The sequence below is a fragment of the Drosophila montana genome, unplaced genomic scaffold (assembly GCF_035044405.1).
Source record: "Drosophila montana isolate Dmon_TW-CO22-7 unplaced genomic scaffold, ASM3504440v1 contig_3217_1, whole genome shotgun sequence".
In the NCBI taxonomy this organism is placed as follows: domain Eukaryota; kingdom Metazoa; phylum Arthropoda; class Insecta; order Diptera; family Drosophilidae; genus Drosophila; species Drosophila montana.
In genome coordinates, this window is record NW_026998097.1 from 987,922 (window position 1) to 1,002,977 (window position 15,056).

Here is a 15,056-nt window from a genome sequence, read left to right on the forward strand (position 1 = left end):
ACATACAACAGGATATAGATAATACGCCCACAAAGTTTCTGTAACACCAACGGGAAGGCGGAGCAAAAAAGCAGATTTCGTTCGTACTGGTACTTCAGCTGCTCCACCAGCTGCTCCACCACTCCGTTTGGGTATGCAATGAAATTTTTGATTTTTGTTCGTCTGCCTGTTTTTTTCACAAATTTCAAAATTTCCAAACAAAATCAAAAAACGTGGTATGCAAGTCGATTCCAGAGATCAGTGCGAGTTCAAAAAGGTATGACTTTCCAAAATCGGACCATTTTTAGCCGGATTATCGGAAAAAAACGAAAAATCTTCAAAATTATAACGGCATTTTTTCGCGTTTTTTAAATCGCTGTTCTCGGCCAAATCGGCCCCGATCTTGGAAAGATTGGTCTCGTTCGACTCGTTGTCACGGCCATTTTGAGCCAACATCGTAATTTTTGCAAAAAAAATAGTAGTTTTTCTCAAATTGGGCCATTTCTTAGAATTCAGATTGTTTGGTGTCAATCGATAGTCGGGATCCGTACGAGAAGAAAGAGGTATATCATTCCGATATCGGCCATATGGTACCCGAGATATTTCAATTTTAATTTTAATTTCAACGTATTATGTAGACAGCACGAAAGTATGCAGTACTAACTACTAAATTTCTGCTAAAAACCGCTAAAAACGGCTATAAATGGCTATAAATTGCTATAAATGGCTATTAGCCCCTGTTCGCCTGGTATTTTGGCAGAATCTCGGCAGCTGTAATGATCAAATTTGAAGTCCGAGCAGGCTCATTTAGACTATTTTTTAAATTAACTCAATTTGTTAACTTCCGATTGGAAAGCTGCAGGTGTTGTACTCGGTGCACAAAGTATTTATTGTCCGTCCGACTGTCAATATACGCCAATTTCTGAGGCTCGCCTTGGAATATATATATATATACGTTTACCTGCAGCTCTTCACTAATAGAAGAACCAAAGTGCAGTCGGTAGACAAAACCAATATACTCTTTTAACTTTATTAAAGAGTATATTGTTTCTCTACACTGTCCCTCCTTCCGTCCGTTTTTATGGAATTATTTTTGCCAGTCCAGAAGAAAGAATGAAATTGGAATATCCGTGTCAAAAAGAATGTTAAACATTTTTGGAACTTGAAACACTAGGAATTTGACACACCGCAAATACTCCCCCCAATTCCCACTGTTTAAACAAATTTCCAAAATTTTAGAAAAAGTCTGCTAATATTTCCCTTTAAGATTCGCCAAAAGTGTTTGTTGTCCAACTCCCGCTCTACAAATTAATATATGTATGCTCAAACTCTCGAAAGAAAATATATTCCGTAATATTTGCAACCAAATCTTTCGTAATTATTCGAATTTACGCTACTATTTTCATTGAGCAAATTAGAAAAAATTCGGGCGAGCTGTAGTTAATTAATATACAGTTAGCTCACTTTAGATCCTGATTTCTGATTAATTTCCATTCAAGAATTCAATTTAATTATAGACAGAATGTTGCTAGGGCAGCTGACATACATATCGTAGCTATCATATATAGTTGACTATTAAAAAAAACAATTTTAAGCAATAAACAAAGAGGCGTTGTACACGGATAGTTTCTAAAATGCTTCGATTCATACCATTCCATACCATACTCCATACTCTATACCTACTATCCGAAACTATAGTCCGAGTCTATACCAAGTTAGCTTTAAGAATGAGGGACTAGTTTGCTTTAGATAGTCAGACGAACATCGGATCGGCCATTGCTACCGATCCGTAATGTTCTAGGGTATCGAAAATCAATTGAACTGTTGCAATAGAAGTCTCACAATTTATTTGTATCCTGATTTAAACATACGAGTCATGCCGTTTCTTATTTAAAATTATACAATCGTTTATGTAAATATGTATTTAATGTAGTACATTTTAAAAATAGTAACGTCTTATAACTATAACTATACCCAAAAATAATGGGTATGTGAAATTACTGTACAGCGTAAATTCGAATGGATTACACAGCTCCGTTTGCTGCTGCGGCCGTCTTTGGGCATTAGTCGATTCAATGTTATTTCTACTTAGAGATCTTTGGAGGGTTTCGGCGCCAGCTTGGGCAGCTGCAGCGTCCCTGAGCAGCCCAAAAGGCCCAAATGCTGCAGAGGTAATGGCGAGTTGGTAGCTCCAGCCTGTCCATTGGTACGTGGTTGACTACTGGCATTCTCGCCGCCCTCAAATATATCGCTGAGCAGCTCGTAAACGCGTCGCTTAAAGAAGAGCTTCTGATGGAAGTTCATGTGCTTCATTTCGGGGCGCAGGCCCTGCAGAAAGGCATCATCAAAGTCCATGACTGGGGGCTTTATATCGGCGGGCGTGTCTTCTGTGTCTGCGCTGACTTCGGTCGGCTGTGGGCGGACAGAGGGTTAGGTGGTGGCAATTGTAGTAGAGTGGGAAAATGTATAATTTATTCACATGCTTACTTCGCTCGGTTTGGCCGCCTCGGTGACCGTGCGTCGACGTTTTTTGGGCGGAAAGGGGCAGGTTTGGGGCACGGCATTCGGCAGCACCAAATCCTTCGGCTTCTGGTCGTCCTCCTCGCTCTGTGGGTGCAACTCAGACTCGGGTTTATCCTGCGCTTGGCTGGCGACACTCTGCGCATGCTCCTCAGCCACCCACTCAGAGCTATCGGTGCTGTTCTCATTTTCATGCTCGTCGCTGCTCAGCGAGTGTTTTATATGGACCAGCGCACCCACATGCTCCTCATCATCATGCTCGTTGTCATCATACTCGTCGTTATCATCGCACCTGCGATTGTTGCTGTCACGTGACCGTCTGCCCTTCACTGGCACAGGCACGCCGGGCGTGATGTGCTTTTTGAGAAACTCAAGTTCCTCGCTGAGATAGTAGGGCTTGACGCGATTCGAGCCGCGCTGCACGTTAATGGACCGCGCAAAGCTGGTGCGAATATTCCTAAAGCGTTCCTTGCAATTATCAACTGTAGATTGGGATTCGATTAATTCAAAATCTATAGAGCATGTTGCTGTGATGCGCGGCACTTACCACTATCATTCATCTCCTTGGAAATGTCCTCCCATGCCTGTTCCACGTGAGATTTGCGCATATACGCCGGATGCGAGCGATCGTACATGCAGGGATGCTGCTCCACCAAACGGCAGATCTTCGCGTTTATTGCGTGCAGCTCCGGTGTTATCGTCTTTGTGGTCAGTGCCGCCACATACAAGCGGCTTATGCTTCTTTTGCTGGTCTTGATGCTGCCGGTGCTGCGTCGAGTGTTCATTGTTGTTGTTGTTGTTGATGTTGCTGCTGTTGCTGTTGGTGATGTTGCCTCGTGCACTATAAAATAGCAAAAACAACAAATTATTCGAGTCGTCAACTGCGCAGCAACACAGTCCCAAGCAAAACTGCAACTTGGTTGCGTCCGTTTCCACAGAAACTGTCAGCGACGCTTACGCTCTCTCTCTCTCTGCACAAACACATCGACACAATTTACACACGCATGCCAAAACAAACCATTGCGCACAGGTGACAAGAGAAACGAATGCTAGTTGCTGCACGTCCACACGGAAAATGCTTCGGACATTTCTGTTGCCTGCAGGGCGCAACAGCTGTTTGGCGCGTTTTCTGTGGGATGCCAGCAATAATTACATTTATTGAAATTTGCCTGCGCTTGTGCTAGCTTGAGCTACACTCACCTACCTGCAATTTGTTATATCCGTTTATTGCTTTTTCCACTGGTTTTGCTAAGATTTGCAGTCGCTTTTGGTGGTCTTTTGTTGCTGCTGCTGCTACTACTGCTGCTGCTGTTGCTGTTGTCGTCGCTGCTGTTGCTGCCGCAGTGAAATTGCTGTTGTTGAGTTTCGTGCTCGCACACTATTACAATTTATTTGGGTTAACGGTTACTCTCGCGCTCGCTCTCTCACCAATATACTGACGGTGTTGCTGTAAGGCATTGATAAGAATATTGAAAATGCGACAGAAAATCCAACGTCAATGTGTTAATATTTTTACAGCGCTCAACCATAACTTGTTGAGTATATAAGTTATTAAATTCATATCTTTTATACTGCTAAAAGCTAACAGAACTAAGTCTACCAGCATTTAAAATGAATCATATACAATATGTATGTACATATGCACGTATTGTTATTGTCGTAAACAGCTTGTTTGCCGGCAAAAAAACAACTCAATTGATACATAGGCGTCGACAGTATAAATAACAACGAGAGGGGCCTGCTACATATTGTGCCGAGTAACCCCTGAAATATAAGCAACTAACACGACGCTACTGGTCACGCACACATTAACAGCTGCTCTCCCAGAGAAAGAGAGAGTGAGCGAGAGTAGAAGCATTGCCAGCTCCAAAGCAGCTGCTACAGCGAGTCGGTTAATAATAATACCGGCTGGCAATGATGTTTGATCGGTTGCATATACTGTAGAAATTGTTTTGTTCAATGACACCCTGTAATTTTACAGTCTAACAATATTCTTAAATATTCGTTTTATTTCTATCTGCTGCAGTATTTTTGTCTCAATTGCCAATTCAATGTATATACTTAAGATTTTAGCATTAAATTGCATATAATATCCGCAGATACTTGTAATGAGCTTCAAATAAAGCTCTGCTGCAGATGGAAATTGCTATCGAAAGAAATCGGCGGCGACAACAATAATGCAACCCTCTAGTTTGGCCTGCCAATTTAGTTTGCATCACAATCACAAACACCAACGCATTCGTCTCTCTGGGCACTCTCGCGCTCTCTGACGGCATGTACACGAATGCCTGTGCGTGTGTATGTGTGTCAATTTCGCAGCTGTGTCAGTTCGTTTTACGTACGACGCGTGTTGCTGTCGGACAAGTTTCTCGCCAGTTTTGAATTGAAGTAAAATAAATATAAAATCAACTCAAAGTGCTCGCTGGTGTGTGTGTTTAGTTGTTAAGCCATGTCTGCATTTAAATCAAATGTAAAACTGTGCCGCGCAATAGAGAATCAACCGATTCTGTATGATCAAAGTCATGAACATTATAGAAAAAGACTACCATCAGAGAATTGCTGGGATTTGGTTGCTTCAGAGGTGGGAGAGTCGGGTAAGTAGTGTTGAAAAGTGAGGCGTGCGCATTTGCGTTTATCGTTATCGTGTATCGCCACAGCCAAGTGTTGTGTGGCGACTGTTAAAAGTGAGTTGGCAGTACTCAAAGTGTTGCTAATTGCCAAATTGCACGTGCGCATTCAAATTGGAATTAACGAATTGGAACTTTAAAATTAACGTTAAGTAATTAAATTTGAAATGCCTTATTAACGTTTTTATATTTACATTGGTTATATATTCAATATACAATGTATAAAAATAAAATTAGGACACCTCGTAGCTTAAGTTAAGAGTATGTAAATACATATTATATACATTTTTTTACAATTTATGATTTTATTAATAGATTTAATCGTAAATTAAACTTTAACCAAATAACTACTAATTTAGTAAGGTCAAAACAGCAAAGGAGCTTAAATCGATTTATAGATTATCGATTATAGATAATGCCAAAATTCTATTATAAAATTTAGAATTTAACGACACTGTACTTTCTTACTTTACATTAAATTGACAGCAAAATTTTCTACGCAAAAGAGTAAGTTTTCACATGAAAACGTCATGTGTTTATCGAGTTGCATAAAAATAGATCTAAAAATAGAAAATGAAGGATCGATATAGACTTTCAAACTGTTGAGCTTAATTAAAAGGTTAAAAGCTCAATAGTTACAAATACACATTTTCGCGTATTCTTAGATTAGTTTCTGCGTGTATTTTGTTATCGATATGTTTATTGTTTTATGAGCTTAAGTTAAAAAAAAATTTTCATGGAAAAGGAAAAGAGCATATTGCCTTTGTTCAATTTCAGTTTTTTTAACGTTTTTGAGGCAAGTTATATTATTATTATTATTATTATTATATTAGATGACAATCGACATCCACATTTTTGACAGGTAGATTACTCAGGACCTCCTTAAGGGATCGAGTCCAAAAATCGTTTCCCAAGTCACATTTTGACTTAAGTTTTAAAGTCACCATCCCAAAATTCAAAATACTTTTTACGAAACAAGCAACAGGTTAAAACAATCTTAAAATTTATAAATTTCTTAAGCGATTTTTATGACAAATTAGACTTCAAAATTCAACCTCTATGATGACAAGAAAGGTATTCAACTTTTTGTTAGTTAAAATATTTGTTTAAAATAATGCGATTTCAAAGTTAATATATATTTAATTAGCTTAACTGTAAATATTAAAATATTTTATATCTATATAAAAATAATAATATCCGTGCGTAGGAACTGCAAAAACTCAAGCACGGCTCGACAATCTTGGTCGATTCGTTGTGCTTGCTAATCTCTATTCAAGAAATCGAAAAAAAATCGAAATTTGAATTTTGCGTTGCTCTTCAAAAGATGGCTTTGACTAATTTATCAAAGCCACATCCTGTCAATTGTTTTGCTTGTACTGTTAGCAATTCGTATTTCAAGACAGTTCCTGAAAGTTTCTCGACACGACCAGTTCGAGCGGTTGTGCTAAAAAATTTAAGCGATTAATATAAAAATCTAAATGATTTTAAATAGTTATTTTTTTAATGCAATTATTTCCATTTTGTTAAGTTCTCAGTTAAGTAAATCAAGGTAATTTCGATAGATTTGATTCGTGTTCGAGTGTTTGTGAAAACAATTTCGTGTCGTTTTACAGTGTTCATTACAATGCCCAAGAGAGCAAGGAGCTGACACAGGTTAAATGCGCGCGAGAGATAATGAAAAAAAATCGTATTCGCATGTCCCAATTACGTCACTGCGAAGGTGACCTTGGCCAGCCAACGCCGGGTATTTTATTTTAGTCCTGAAATACGGTTTAAGGTTGCAAATTTTTAAGTTTATCAAACCGATTATTTCCATTTTTGAGGCAGACAAAACAACAACCTTGCTACTTTCTAGCTTAAAATACGTAATACGTAATCTTAAGATCAACTTTAAATTTCGCTGAGATTTACGAAAAATGAATAATTTATTATAGATTTGGGAAAACCACATAATTGTCCGTTCATATACTATTGTATCTCTGTATTTTTCTAAGCAAGCCTTGATCAAGTTCAAGTTTTAGAAAGATCCTCTTTTTCTCCGTGGTAATCTGGCCAAGTTCATCGGATCGGACTTCTTGAAAACACGCTATCGGTCGAAAGTTAGCGCTAGTTCCTTTTGTTCTTTTGAAATATATATAATTTTTTATATTTTGGCGATAAATAAACATCATAGAACTACCTCGTCAAATAGCTTTCGTAGGATCGAATGAGGATCGTAAACGAAATTCCTATAAGGAAAACTTGTGAATGCCTATCAGTGTTGTTCTTTATATATTAGCTTTATTGTTATCGGAATACATTTTTTTAAATATAAGCTTTATTAGCGAAACATTATCGAATAGCTCCGATCGAAAGAATCGATTGAATATTGAATACAGAATATCTGTTAAATGCTTGCAAAGGATATTAAATTTCTAAAGTCCTGCAGAACATTTTTGTTTATCGATCTTCAGTTATATTTTTTCATCTAATTAGTTACAGAATATAATTATGATACATATTATAGTTAAGTTTGGGTTAAGATCATATTACGAAAAGCATATAGTAAGTCATAAAGCAAAAGAATTATAAACTTTTATGGCATGTGATTTTGTGAAAGTCGAAACTTGAGCAATTTGAATGCACACGTGTTAACATTTATGGCACTTATTGAGTCGGGCTTAGAGTCAATATATCAGCCAGATTACCAGGCAGCCTGTCGGTGCTGAACATCTGTCTGGATTTTCAGCCTAATAGGCTCAGGTATCGAAATAAACCACCCACACCCACACCTACAACAGCTACACCGACCAACCCACCCAACGACCACCAGGCAACTATTTCGATTACCTGTGACCCGTTCTCTCTGCCAACCTCACACTGTAGCTACATATATCTGCCTCTCTCTTTCCCACGCGTACAGTGGAGAAGTGCAAACGCCGCTGGCGTCAGATCCGCAACGATTACGTCCGCTGGACGTCCTCGGACGAGCATCGTCACCGCAACGGGCTAAAGCGACCGGCTTTCTACTTGGCCGAAGAGCTTAAGTTCTTGAAGCCGCATCTGTCTCTGTCCGACACCAGTGAGCGCGAAAGGGAATCGCCCGAGGAAGAGCGAGAGCGAGAGCGGGATAGGGATAGGGATAGGGATAGCAAGAGCAAGAGCAAAGAGCCGACGCTCGATGAATATAAAGGCAAGAAAAAGGATATTTACGAAGCAGTGGAGGAGCAGCCGCTGGCTAAACTGAAACAGGCAGCTTCTGCAAAGATGCCCACGGAGCCCGATACGAATAAACCAGATAAAGATAAACCAAAGGATAAGGAAGAAAAGAAGCAGGAGAAGGAAGAGCAAAAAGAGAAGCAGGACAAAGACAAATCGAACGCCGCGAAAACGGACGAAGTTGCCAGCGAGGAGGAAAACGACGAGCCCGAGGACAGCAGCTCCCATCCCGACGACAAGGAGCTGTCAGAGGGCACTGCCACGCCCACAACATCATCAGTAGGCTCGGTTGCCAGTTTTGCCGGGACCAGCAACAGCGCCGTAGCCAAACAGCCGGAGTTCTTCATCAAGCAAAGCAACACGAACTCCTCATCGAATTGCCTGATCATTGGCAAGAAGCAACCAGTCTCGCCGGCCACGGATCCGCTCTACGAGCAAATGGTCGAGGACAGTCCCGATGAGACCGCCAGCGTGGGCGGTGGCCGGCGCCTGCGTCGTGCGGCCAATCGGATCAAGCAGCTGCCCATCCAAAAGGCAGCCGCCGAGCAGCGACTGACACGGTTGCAGCGCCGCAAATCCATGACCATAGCTGCGGCCAACAGCCTGCGCAGCTCCACATCGCCGGTCAAGATGACACCGGTGCCCCGGGCCAGTTTGCCGGCGAACGCGGCACAAGCGAAGGCACAGGCGAAAGCGGCGCCCAAGCTGCCACCAAAGCCAGCTCCGCCCAGCAGCCGGGATGACATTTTTCCGCGTCCTCGATCCACAGCACCGACGGCACAGCAGCTGGTGCTGGCTCGACGCCCAGGTCCCGTGCCTGGCCAGCAACAACAACAGCAGCAGCAGCAGCAACAGCAGCATCCACATCCACAAGCCGCACAGCCAACACAAACTGTGCAGCGTCATCATTATGGTGTAGGTCGTCCGCCGGGTCCTGCACGCCTCGCTGCAATGGCTGCTATGAACAAACGCCCACTGGCTCCGCCGCCAGGACTAAGAGGCAACTTTGCCGGGCAGCGCGCTCCAGCGCCAGTTAACATCATGGATAGCTTCAAGCAGCCCCCGACGGTTACTTCGACATCGCAGCCTCAGCCTCAGCAGCAGCAGCAGCGCCTTGTATCCACGAGCAACACATTGGTCATCAGCACCACCAACTGCACCGCGAGCAGCAACAGCACAATGACGAGCACTTCCAGTTCCACGGCCGGGTCGAGCTTTTCAACGCAGACGGCCTCGATCACCGCATCGCCAATTGTGAGCACAACTCCGCCGGTGCTAACCCTGATCAAACGCTGCGAGCGGGGCAATCAGACGGAGTGCCAGGACATATTCTCGGATGAGCACTTTCTGGACATGGTGCGGCCGCAGATGAAGGAAATGAATCCGCGCCAGAAGATGCACTTCAAGCAGAAGATCTTCCAGGCCCTAATGGAGACCTTCGACGATGCCACCGACTTTCCCAACAGCGGCGAGGTCCAGCACTTCAATATGAACACGCCCTCGGGCTTCGATCACGTCAGCGATGGCGAGCTGCGTCTCATCCGGGAGCTGGTCAGCATGGTGAGCGCCGCCAAGCATACCAACGATCGGTCGCCCAGCAGCTGCCTCCCAGCTGCGACCACGCCCAATCAGCGCGTGGCTTCCAGCAAGCCTCCAAATGTTGTGCAGCGCATCTTCAGGCCAGCGCACGTGCAGGGAGCAACTGCCATTGGTGACGACAAGAAGCTCTATCGCATACTCCAGATGAACAACCACACCAAGATCGTGGCCGGAGTCAATGTGTCGGCCGCTTTGACGGGCACAACTCAGCGCAAGGACAGCATTGACAGCAACTCCAGCTCGCACACAATCCCGCTGACCAGCGGGCCAGCTCGTATGGGCACCTTTATTGTGCCCGGCAGCAGTCCGAAGACACCACGCGCCATCGTGGATCCCCTGGAGGCCCTTTTCAGCCATTCACCGGGCGCTTTTAGCAAAATGACGCCAACTGCAGCCACGTCGGGAGTCTCCTCCAAGCCCGTTCTTGTGCGTCAAATGGGCAGGCGCTACTCGGTCTGCGGTGCCGGTGGTCCCAGCACGGCTCTCGCCTCCACCTCCCCCGCCGCGGCTGCCAATGCCGCCCAGCTGGAGGCTGCGCTGCTCAAGCGACGCATGGGGCCCGCATCGCAAACTATGGTGCCGCCGCCGCAACGTGCGCGCTACTCGCAGAGTCCCGTGGGCAGTAACCATATCGCCGCCATTGCACCCGGGAATAGTCTGTTGATGCGCAGCGTCTCGTCCGGCGGCCAGAAGCAGCCATCGCCCACGGGGGGCGGCGCTGTGCCACAGAAAACGCCGCAGATTGCCAGTATTCAGGGCAGCGCGTTTAATGAGTTTGCCACGCCCACCTCGGTGCGCAGCGGCAACTCGTCTGGATCTGGCGGCAGCTCCGGCTCCTCATCCATTTCGCCGCTGAAGCGCAGCATGATCGTGGCCAATGTGAAGGGCAATGCGGGCCAGCAGCAGAAGCCATCGATGTCCACGGTGCGGCCACCATTGAGCGCCGCGCCCGGCCCGATCAAAAAGTCAACGTCTCCGAGTGCAAATGTGGCGAATCTATTGGCCGATTCTCGTGCCCAATCCCAGCCGCTGCCACGCCCCGCGGCCAGGCAGCAGGCTGGGCGCGAGGACCCCGAAATGGCGGGCATCATAGCGGCCGACGACTTCGACATGGGTCGCCTGAAGCGCGAGCCGCAGGACATTATGGATGACCAGGACGCCGATATATTGGGCATGTAGGTGCCAAAAAAAAAAAAAACAATTGAAAAAAATCCATTGAATTTCATATTTTAGTTTATTAGCCACAAACAAATGTGGAGTAATTTTTGTAACATTTAACATTATATTGATTATTTACAATCTCTTGATTTCATTTATACTTTCCATTTTTACATATTGTCTAAGCAATTTATTTGAGAGATTCGAATATTACAAAACTTCAGTCATTGAAGACAAATAAACATATTTTTTTTCCAAATATTGAAAATAAAGTATATACTTGTTAAGCGAAAAGCCGCTAAATCAATTTGTTGTTGCTCGGGTTCCAGGGGTTGAAAAAGAAAAGGTCGCTCAGGTAGACGCAAGCCCCGAACCAAAGATCTCTAAATAGTTTAGTCGGAAGATAATAGAGGGATAATAGAGTCCTCCTTAGGCACGCGAGCCACTTAAAGATTTCCTTTGATTTGATTTCTTTACTTGGAACTAATAAACAACTTTTGACAATATTTATATACATAGATGTTTTTATAGCAGGCCAGAAATATTCCAGACGAGAATCTTATCTAAAGAGTCGCAGTAGGCAGCTTGTAAATTAAATATTGTATATATATTTGATAACAACCGCGCATGTTGTCTATAAGAACACATCCACAATTGGCTCGCACGATTAGTTAACTGAAGAGATTCCACTATGAAATACCTGGCCATTCTTGCCCTGCTGCTGCCCCTCGTCTATGGCGCTGCGATGACCAGGCCACAGCCGGCCGATGCCGATCTGGTGCCGGACATGTCCACGGCCGAGGATGGCATGATGCTGGCCCGTGTGCCGGACATGTCTGTGGCCAGCGATGCCGATGATACGCCCCGCAAGCGTCAGGTGCCGCCCTTCCGCTTCATGAGCCCCCAGGTGCATGGTGTCCAGCTAGCTAGTGCCGACATTGACCAGGTGCCCGACATGTCTGTTGCCGCCGATGCCGAGGATAACGAGAGTAAGTTCCGTGCACGACCCGTCGCCAAGTTGAATCCTCCATTCTAACTGTGCATCATATCAGCCGTCAAGGTGGAGGCATTCCAGGCTGATGCCGATCTGGTGCCCGACATGTCTGTTGCCGCCGATGCTCTGGATCAGGGTGAGTTCTTAACCATTTGGTTCTCTTTCAAGTGCCCCCTCTGAACCCCTCTCCCTAACAGTCGCCGACAATGCCGATCTGGTGCCCGACATGTCCGTGGCCAGCGATGCCGAGTAGAGGCCTGTGACCCGATCCCACTCCCTCCATCTCCATCCTACTCCCAACTCACTTCTAATCTATAACTAACATATGTACTGTGTATTGTATTTTCTAAGTTTTTATAGGCAGCATTAATAAATTCAAAAGGCTTAGCAAAATAGGTGCGCAAATGAATGCGCATTATCTCTTGATGTATTTATGCCTGATAATGTTGAGTGCCTCGGGCACACTTTTGTTTTTGTTTCCCAATTATTTTTTAATCAAATGTGATATATTGCGAATTTCCCTCAATTATCTGTTAGCGCGGGAATTGATAAGAAACGCTTGAGATCTATCGTAGGACAGAATGATAAAAAAATACGCACTTGCGATGTCTAAAATTGAGCATTATTTTTATTGCATTATTTGTTTATTTACTTTTTATTTGTTGTCGCCTTCCGCAGCTGATCTTAACTTTATTTTATGTCTTTTCCAGTCGCACCACAAATTGCCCTTCATTTTGTTAGCCAATTACATTATTCTTAGCTCAAAAAAAAAAAAAATCAAATAAAATCTGATTAGTTTTGCGTCATGGCCGTAGGTTCGTTTAGGTTCCCGTTTAACTAACACAATTCGTGTTTTTCTTTCCACGAGTATTTGTCTGTTTTTGCTCTTTTCACTCGCCTTTGTGTTGGTGGCTATTAATAAAAAGGAATTAACGGCAAAAACCGGACCCACACAAAGTGCCTGCGATCCCAATGAGGCACATGACCATAAACAACAAGCCACCACATAGGTTAATGGCAAGGGGTGAGCGTGTGTGTGTGAGTGTGAGTGTGTGTGTGTTTGAGTTTGAGTGAGAGAGGGGGCTCCGCTCTGCCTCTCTCTCTCCCCATTGTGTGATTTTCACACAAAAGCGCTAAAGCGGCTACTAAATTACGTGCTCATGTGTTCTAGTTTTAGAGGCAACCGACAAAGCGACGCGACATTCGCGACCACTCCCCCTCCGCCTACGCTGCGCCTTGCGGATAGGCCGCTGCATAAAAGTCCAAATCGCATTTGCTGCGCTAATGAACCGCAGCGGATCTGACCAGAAGCAAAAACCAGAACCAGAACTGGACCAGACGCAGAGTCGACAGCGGCTTCGGCTGGTTCAACTACCTTTTGCCGCATATTCAAAACGTAAAAATACCGTTTAAAAGTGTAACAATGCTGTTAACCATTGCAGGCTCGTGCCAGATGCGATGGGGGCGCGGTGGTGCGGGGCGGAACTCGACTGGACGTCGCGTTGGCGCTGCAACAAAAGCCGCTTGATTAAACTGGATGTGTGCGAGATATGTGTGTGTGTGAGTGGGTTTTTTTTTTATACATATAAAAGTAGGGGTCAGTAGTTGGGAAGGTTAGCCAGATCAAGCAATTTATTATCTGATGTGTGTGAGCTAATTAAATTTAAGTCTGAATTTTAAAAAAAATTATCGGTCAAATACAGTAAGATTTTCTGCATACAAAAATTGTATGTATGTTTATGCGATCGTATCTGGTTATATTTTTAAAATGTACACCGTATTTTGCCAATACAATACGCAGGCAAACGCAATATAACTGTTTTTTTACGTGTATAATGATAGGTCGTGTCTTCAGTCCCATTCATTTTAAGCTAGGCCGTTGCGTAAACACGACTCTCTCTTTGACCACCTCTCGCAGTTCTCTTACTCGCTCACGTCTGCTCTTACTTTTCGCCCTTCTTTGCGTTACGCGTTCATTCAAGCAAAGCCAAGTAACTGGTCGATTTTCTGCAGATCCTCTTTAGTATCAAAGTTGAAGCTATTCATAAAGTTTTCCTTTAACTGCAAGCATAAAAAATTCGGAATTAAAACACAATAATTGCAAAAAGTTTTGACTGCAGTCCGATTTCGATTGTGTATGTGTGTGTACGTTCGTTTATATCTACTTATTGGCGGTTTACTTATTTCTTTATATTCGTGTCCGGCAAAAAAAGTTGCACAGAAAGTTCAAAGGCAAAATGCATAAAGGCAATGCAGAAAGCAAAGTTAAGTTTCGTTAAGGAAACGAAATAAAATTCTTCGGCAGCGCCGCTCAGAACTAAAAGTGAAGCGATATGCATAACAACAAAAGTTCAGCCTCCGCGCCCCCTCCCTGCCACTCGAGCAGCGCGGCAAGTAAATGAAAGGCAGCAGCGTTGACGCCAGCAGCGAAATAAATGAAAATGCAAAAGTGGACGAAGTAAAAAGTTTTGTAATATGCAAGCGCAGCGAGTGATTCTGCGGGGGACGAAGACGAAGACAAGAAGCAAAGAGCAGAGACTAGTGCAGCAACAGCTGCAGTCACAGCAAATCAGCAATTGCAAAGAGTGCAAATAAAACGTAACGGGAACAATGCGAAGAAAGACAGAGAAGAGCATAAGAGCGAGCAGCCGCTGTTGTTCCAGGTTTAGTATTCCATTCTTAAATAAAAATTAAGAGTAGCCCATGTTTATATTTATGTGTACATATATGTAAGCAAGTGTGCAGTGCATCGCGATCAATAAGTATACAATTATCAAAGCATCTCTACACTAACCAAAACCTTTCTGCACTAACAATGTGCTTATGACTTGTTTTCATTTGGCTCTCGATAAGATAAGCCCAAAGAATAGCAACAAGAAGCAAGAGACAACGAGAACGCGACGACAACAGGGTAAAGGAAGATAGCAGTCAAACTGCTCTAGCGGGTTGTAGTGTAGCTCGCAAACAACAGATGGCGCCAC

General features: G+C 43.9%; 3 protein-coding genes across 6 annotated transcripts; 2 read left to right on the top strand and 1 right to left on the bottom strand.

Moving 5' to 3' along the window:
• Window positions 1–1,803: 1,803 nt before the first annotated feature.
• LOC135433069 (uncharacterized) lies at window positions 1,804–3,969 on the bottom strand. Of its 3 annotated transcripts, none has more exons than XM_064689014.1 (4): window positions 3,704–3,969; window positions 3,047–3,340; window positions 2,467–2,981; window positions 1,804–2,391 (listed from the first exon to the last, which is right to left on the bottom strand). In XM_064689014.1, exons 2-4 carry the CDS (start codon window positions 3,282–3,284, stop codon window positions 2,068–2,070), a joined length of 1,077 nt encoding a protein of 358 aa, XP_064545084.1. In that variant the 5' UTR covers window positions 3,285–3,340; window positions 3,704–3,969; the 3' UTR covers window positions 1,804–2,067. The 3 variants fall into 3 exon arrangements, with proteins under 3 accessions (XP_064545084.1, XP_064545085.1, XP_064545086.1); XM_064689015.1 differs by having other exon boundaries at window positions 3,047–3,628; XM_064689016.1 differs by having other exon boundaries at window positions 3,700–3,864.
• Window positions 3,970–4,813: 844 nt separating this feature from the next.
• stwl (stonewall) lies at window positions 4,814–11,176 on the top strand. 2 transcript variants are annotated; one of them, XM_064689012.1, is made up of 2 exons: window positions 4,814–5,093; window positions 8,029–11,176. In XM_064689012.1, the coding sequence occupies exons 1-2, from the start codon at window positions 4,949–4,951 to the stop codon at window positions 11,100–11,102; spliced, it is 3,219 nt and encodes a 1,072-aa protein (XP_064545082.1). In that variant the 5' UTR covers window positions 4,814–4,948; the 3' UTR covers window positions 11,103–11,176. The 2 variants fall into 2 exon arrangements, with proteins under 2 accessions (XP_064545082.1, XP_064545083.1); XM_064689013.1 differs by lacking the exon at window positions 4,814–5,093 and adding an exon at window positions 6,786–6,870.
• A 530-nt stretch (window positions 11,177–11,706) lies between these two features.
• On the top strand, window positions 11,707–12,468 carry LOC135433071 (uncharacterized). Its single transcript, XM_064689017.1, has 3 exons — window positions 11,707–12,070; window positions 12,134–12,211; window positions 12,273–12,468. Exons 1-3 carry the CDS (start codon window positions 11,773–11,775, stop codon window positions 12,326–12,328), a joined length of 432 nt encoding a protein of 143 aa, XP_064545087.1. The 5' UTR covers window positions 11,707–11,772; the 3' UTR covers window positions 12,329–12,468.
• The last annotated feature ends 2,588 nt before the right edge of the window (window positions 12,469–15,056 follow it).

Bases quoted from the DNA above. Each gene is read 5' to 3' on its own strand.
- stwl (XM_064689012.1), top strand. From the start codon at position 4,949: ATGTCTGCATTTAAATCAAATGTAAAACTGTGCCGCGCAATAGAGAAT. The intron at 5,094-8,028 runs GTAAGTAGTGTT...CCACGCGTACAG, and splicing joins TTCAGAGGTGGGAGAGTCGG to TGGAGAAGTGCAAACGCCGC.
- LOC135433071 (XM_064689017.1), top strand. From the start codon at position 11,773: ATGAAATACCTGGCCATTCTTGCCCTGCTGCTGCCCCTCGTCTATGGC. The intron at 12,071-12,133 runs GTAAGTTCCGTG...GCATCATATCAG, and splicing joins CGATGCCGAGGATAACGAGA to CCGTCAAGGTGGAGGCATTC. The intron at 12,212-12,272 runs GTGAGTTCTTAA...TCTCCCTAACAG, and splicing joins CGCCGATGCTCTGGATCAGG to TCGCCGACAATGCCGATCTG.
- LOC135433069 (XM_064689014.1), bottom strand. From the start codon at position 3,284: ATGAACACTCGACGCAGCACCGGCAGCATCAAGACCAGCAAAAGAAGC. The intron at 2,982-3,046 runs GTAAGTGCCGCG...CCCAATCTACAG, and splicing joins CAAGGAGATGAATGATAGTG to TTGATAATTGCAAGGAACGC. The intron at 2,392-2,466 runs GTAAGCATGTGA...GTCCGCCCACAG, and splicing joins AGGCGGCCAAACCGAGCGAA to CCGACCGAAGTCAGCGCAGA.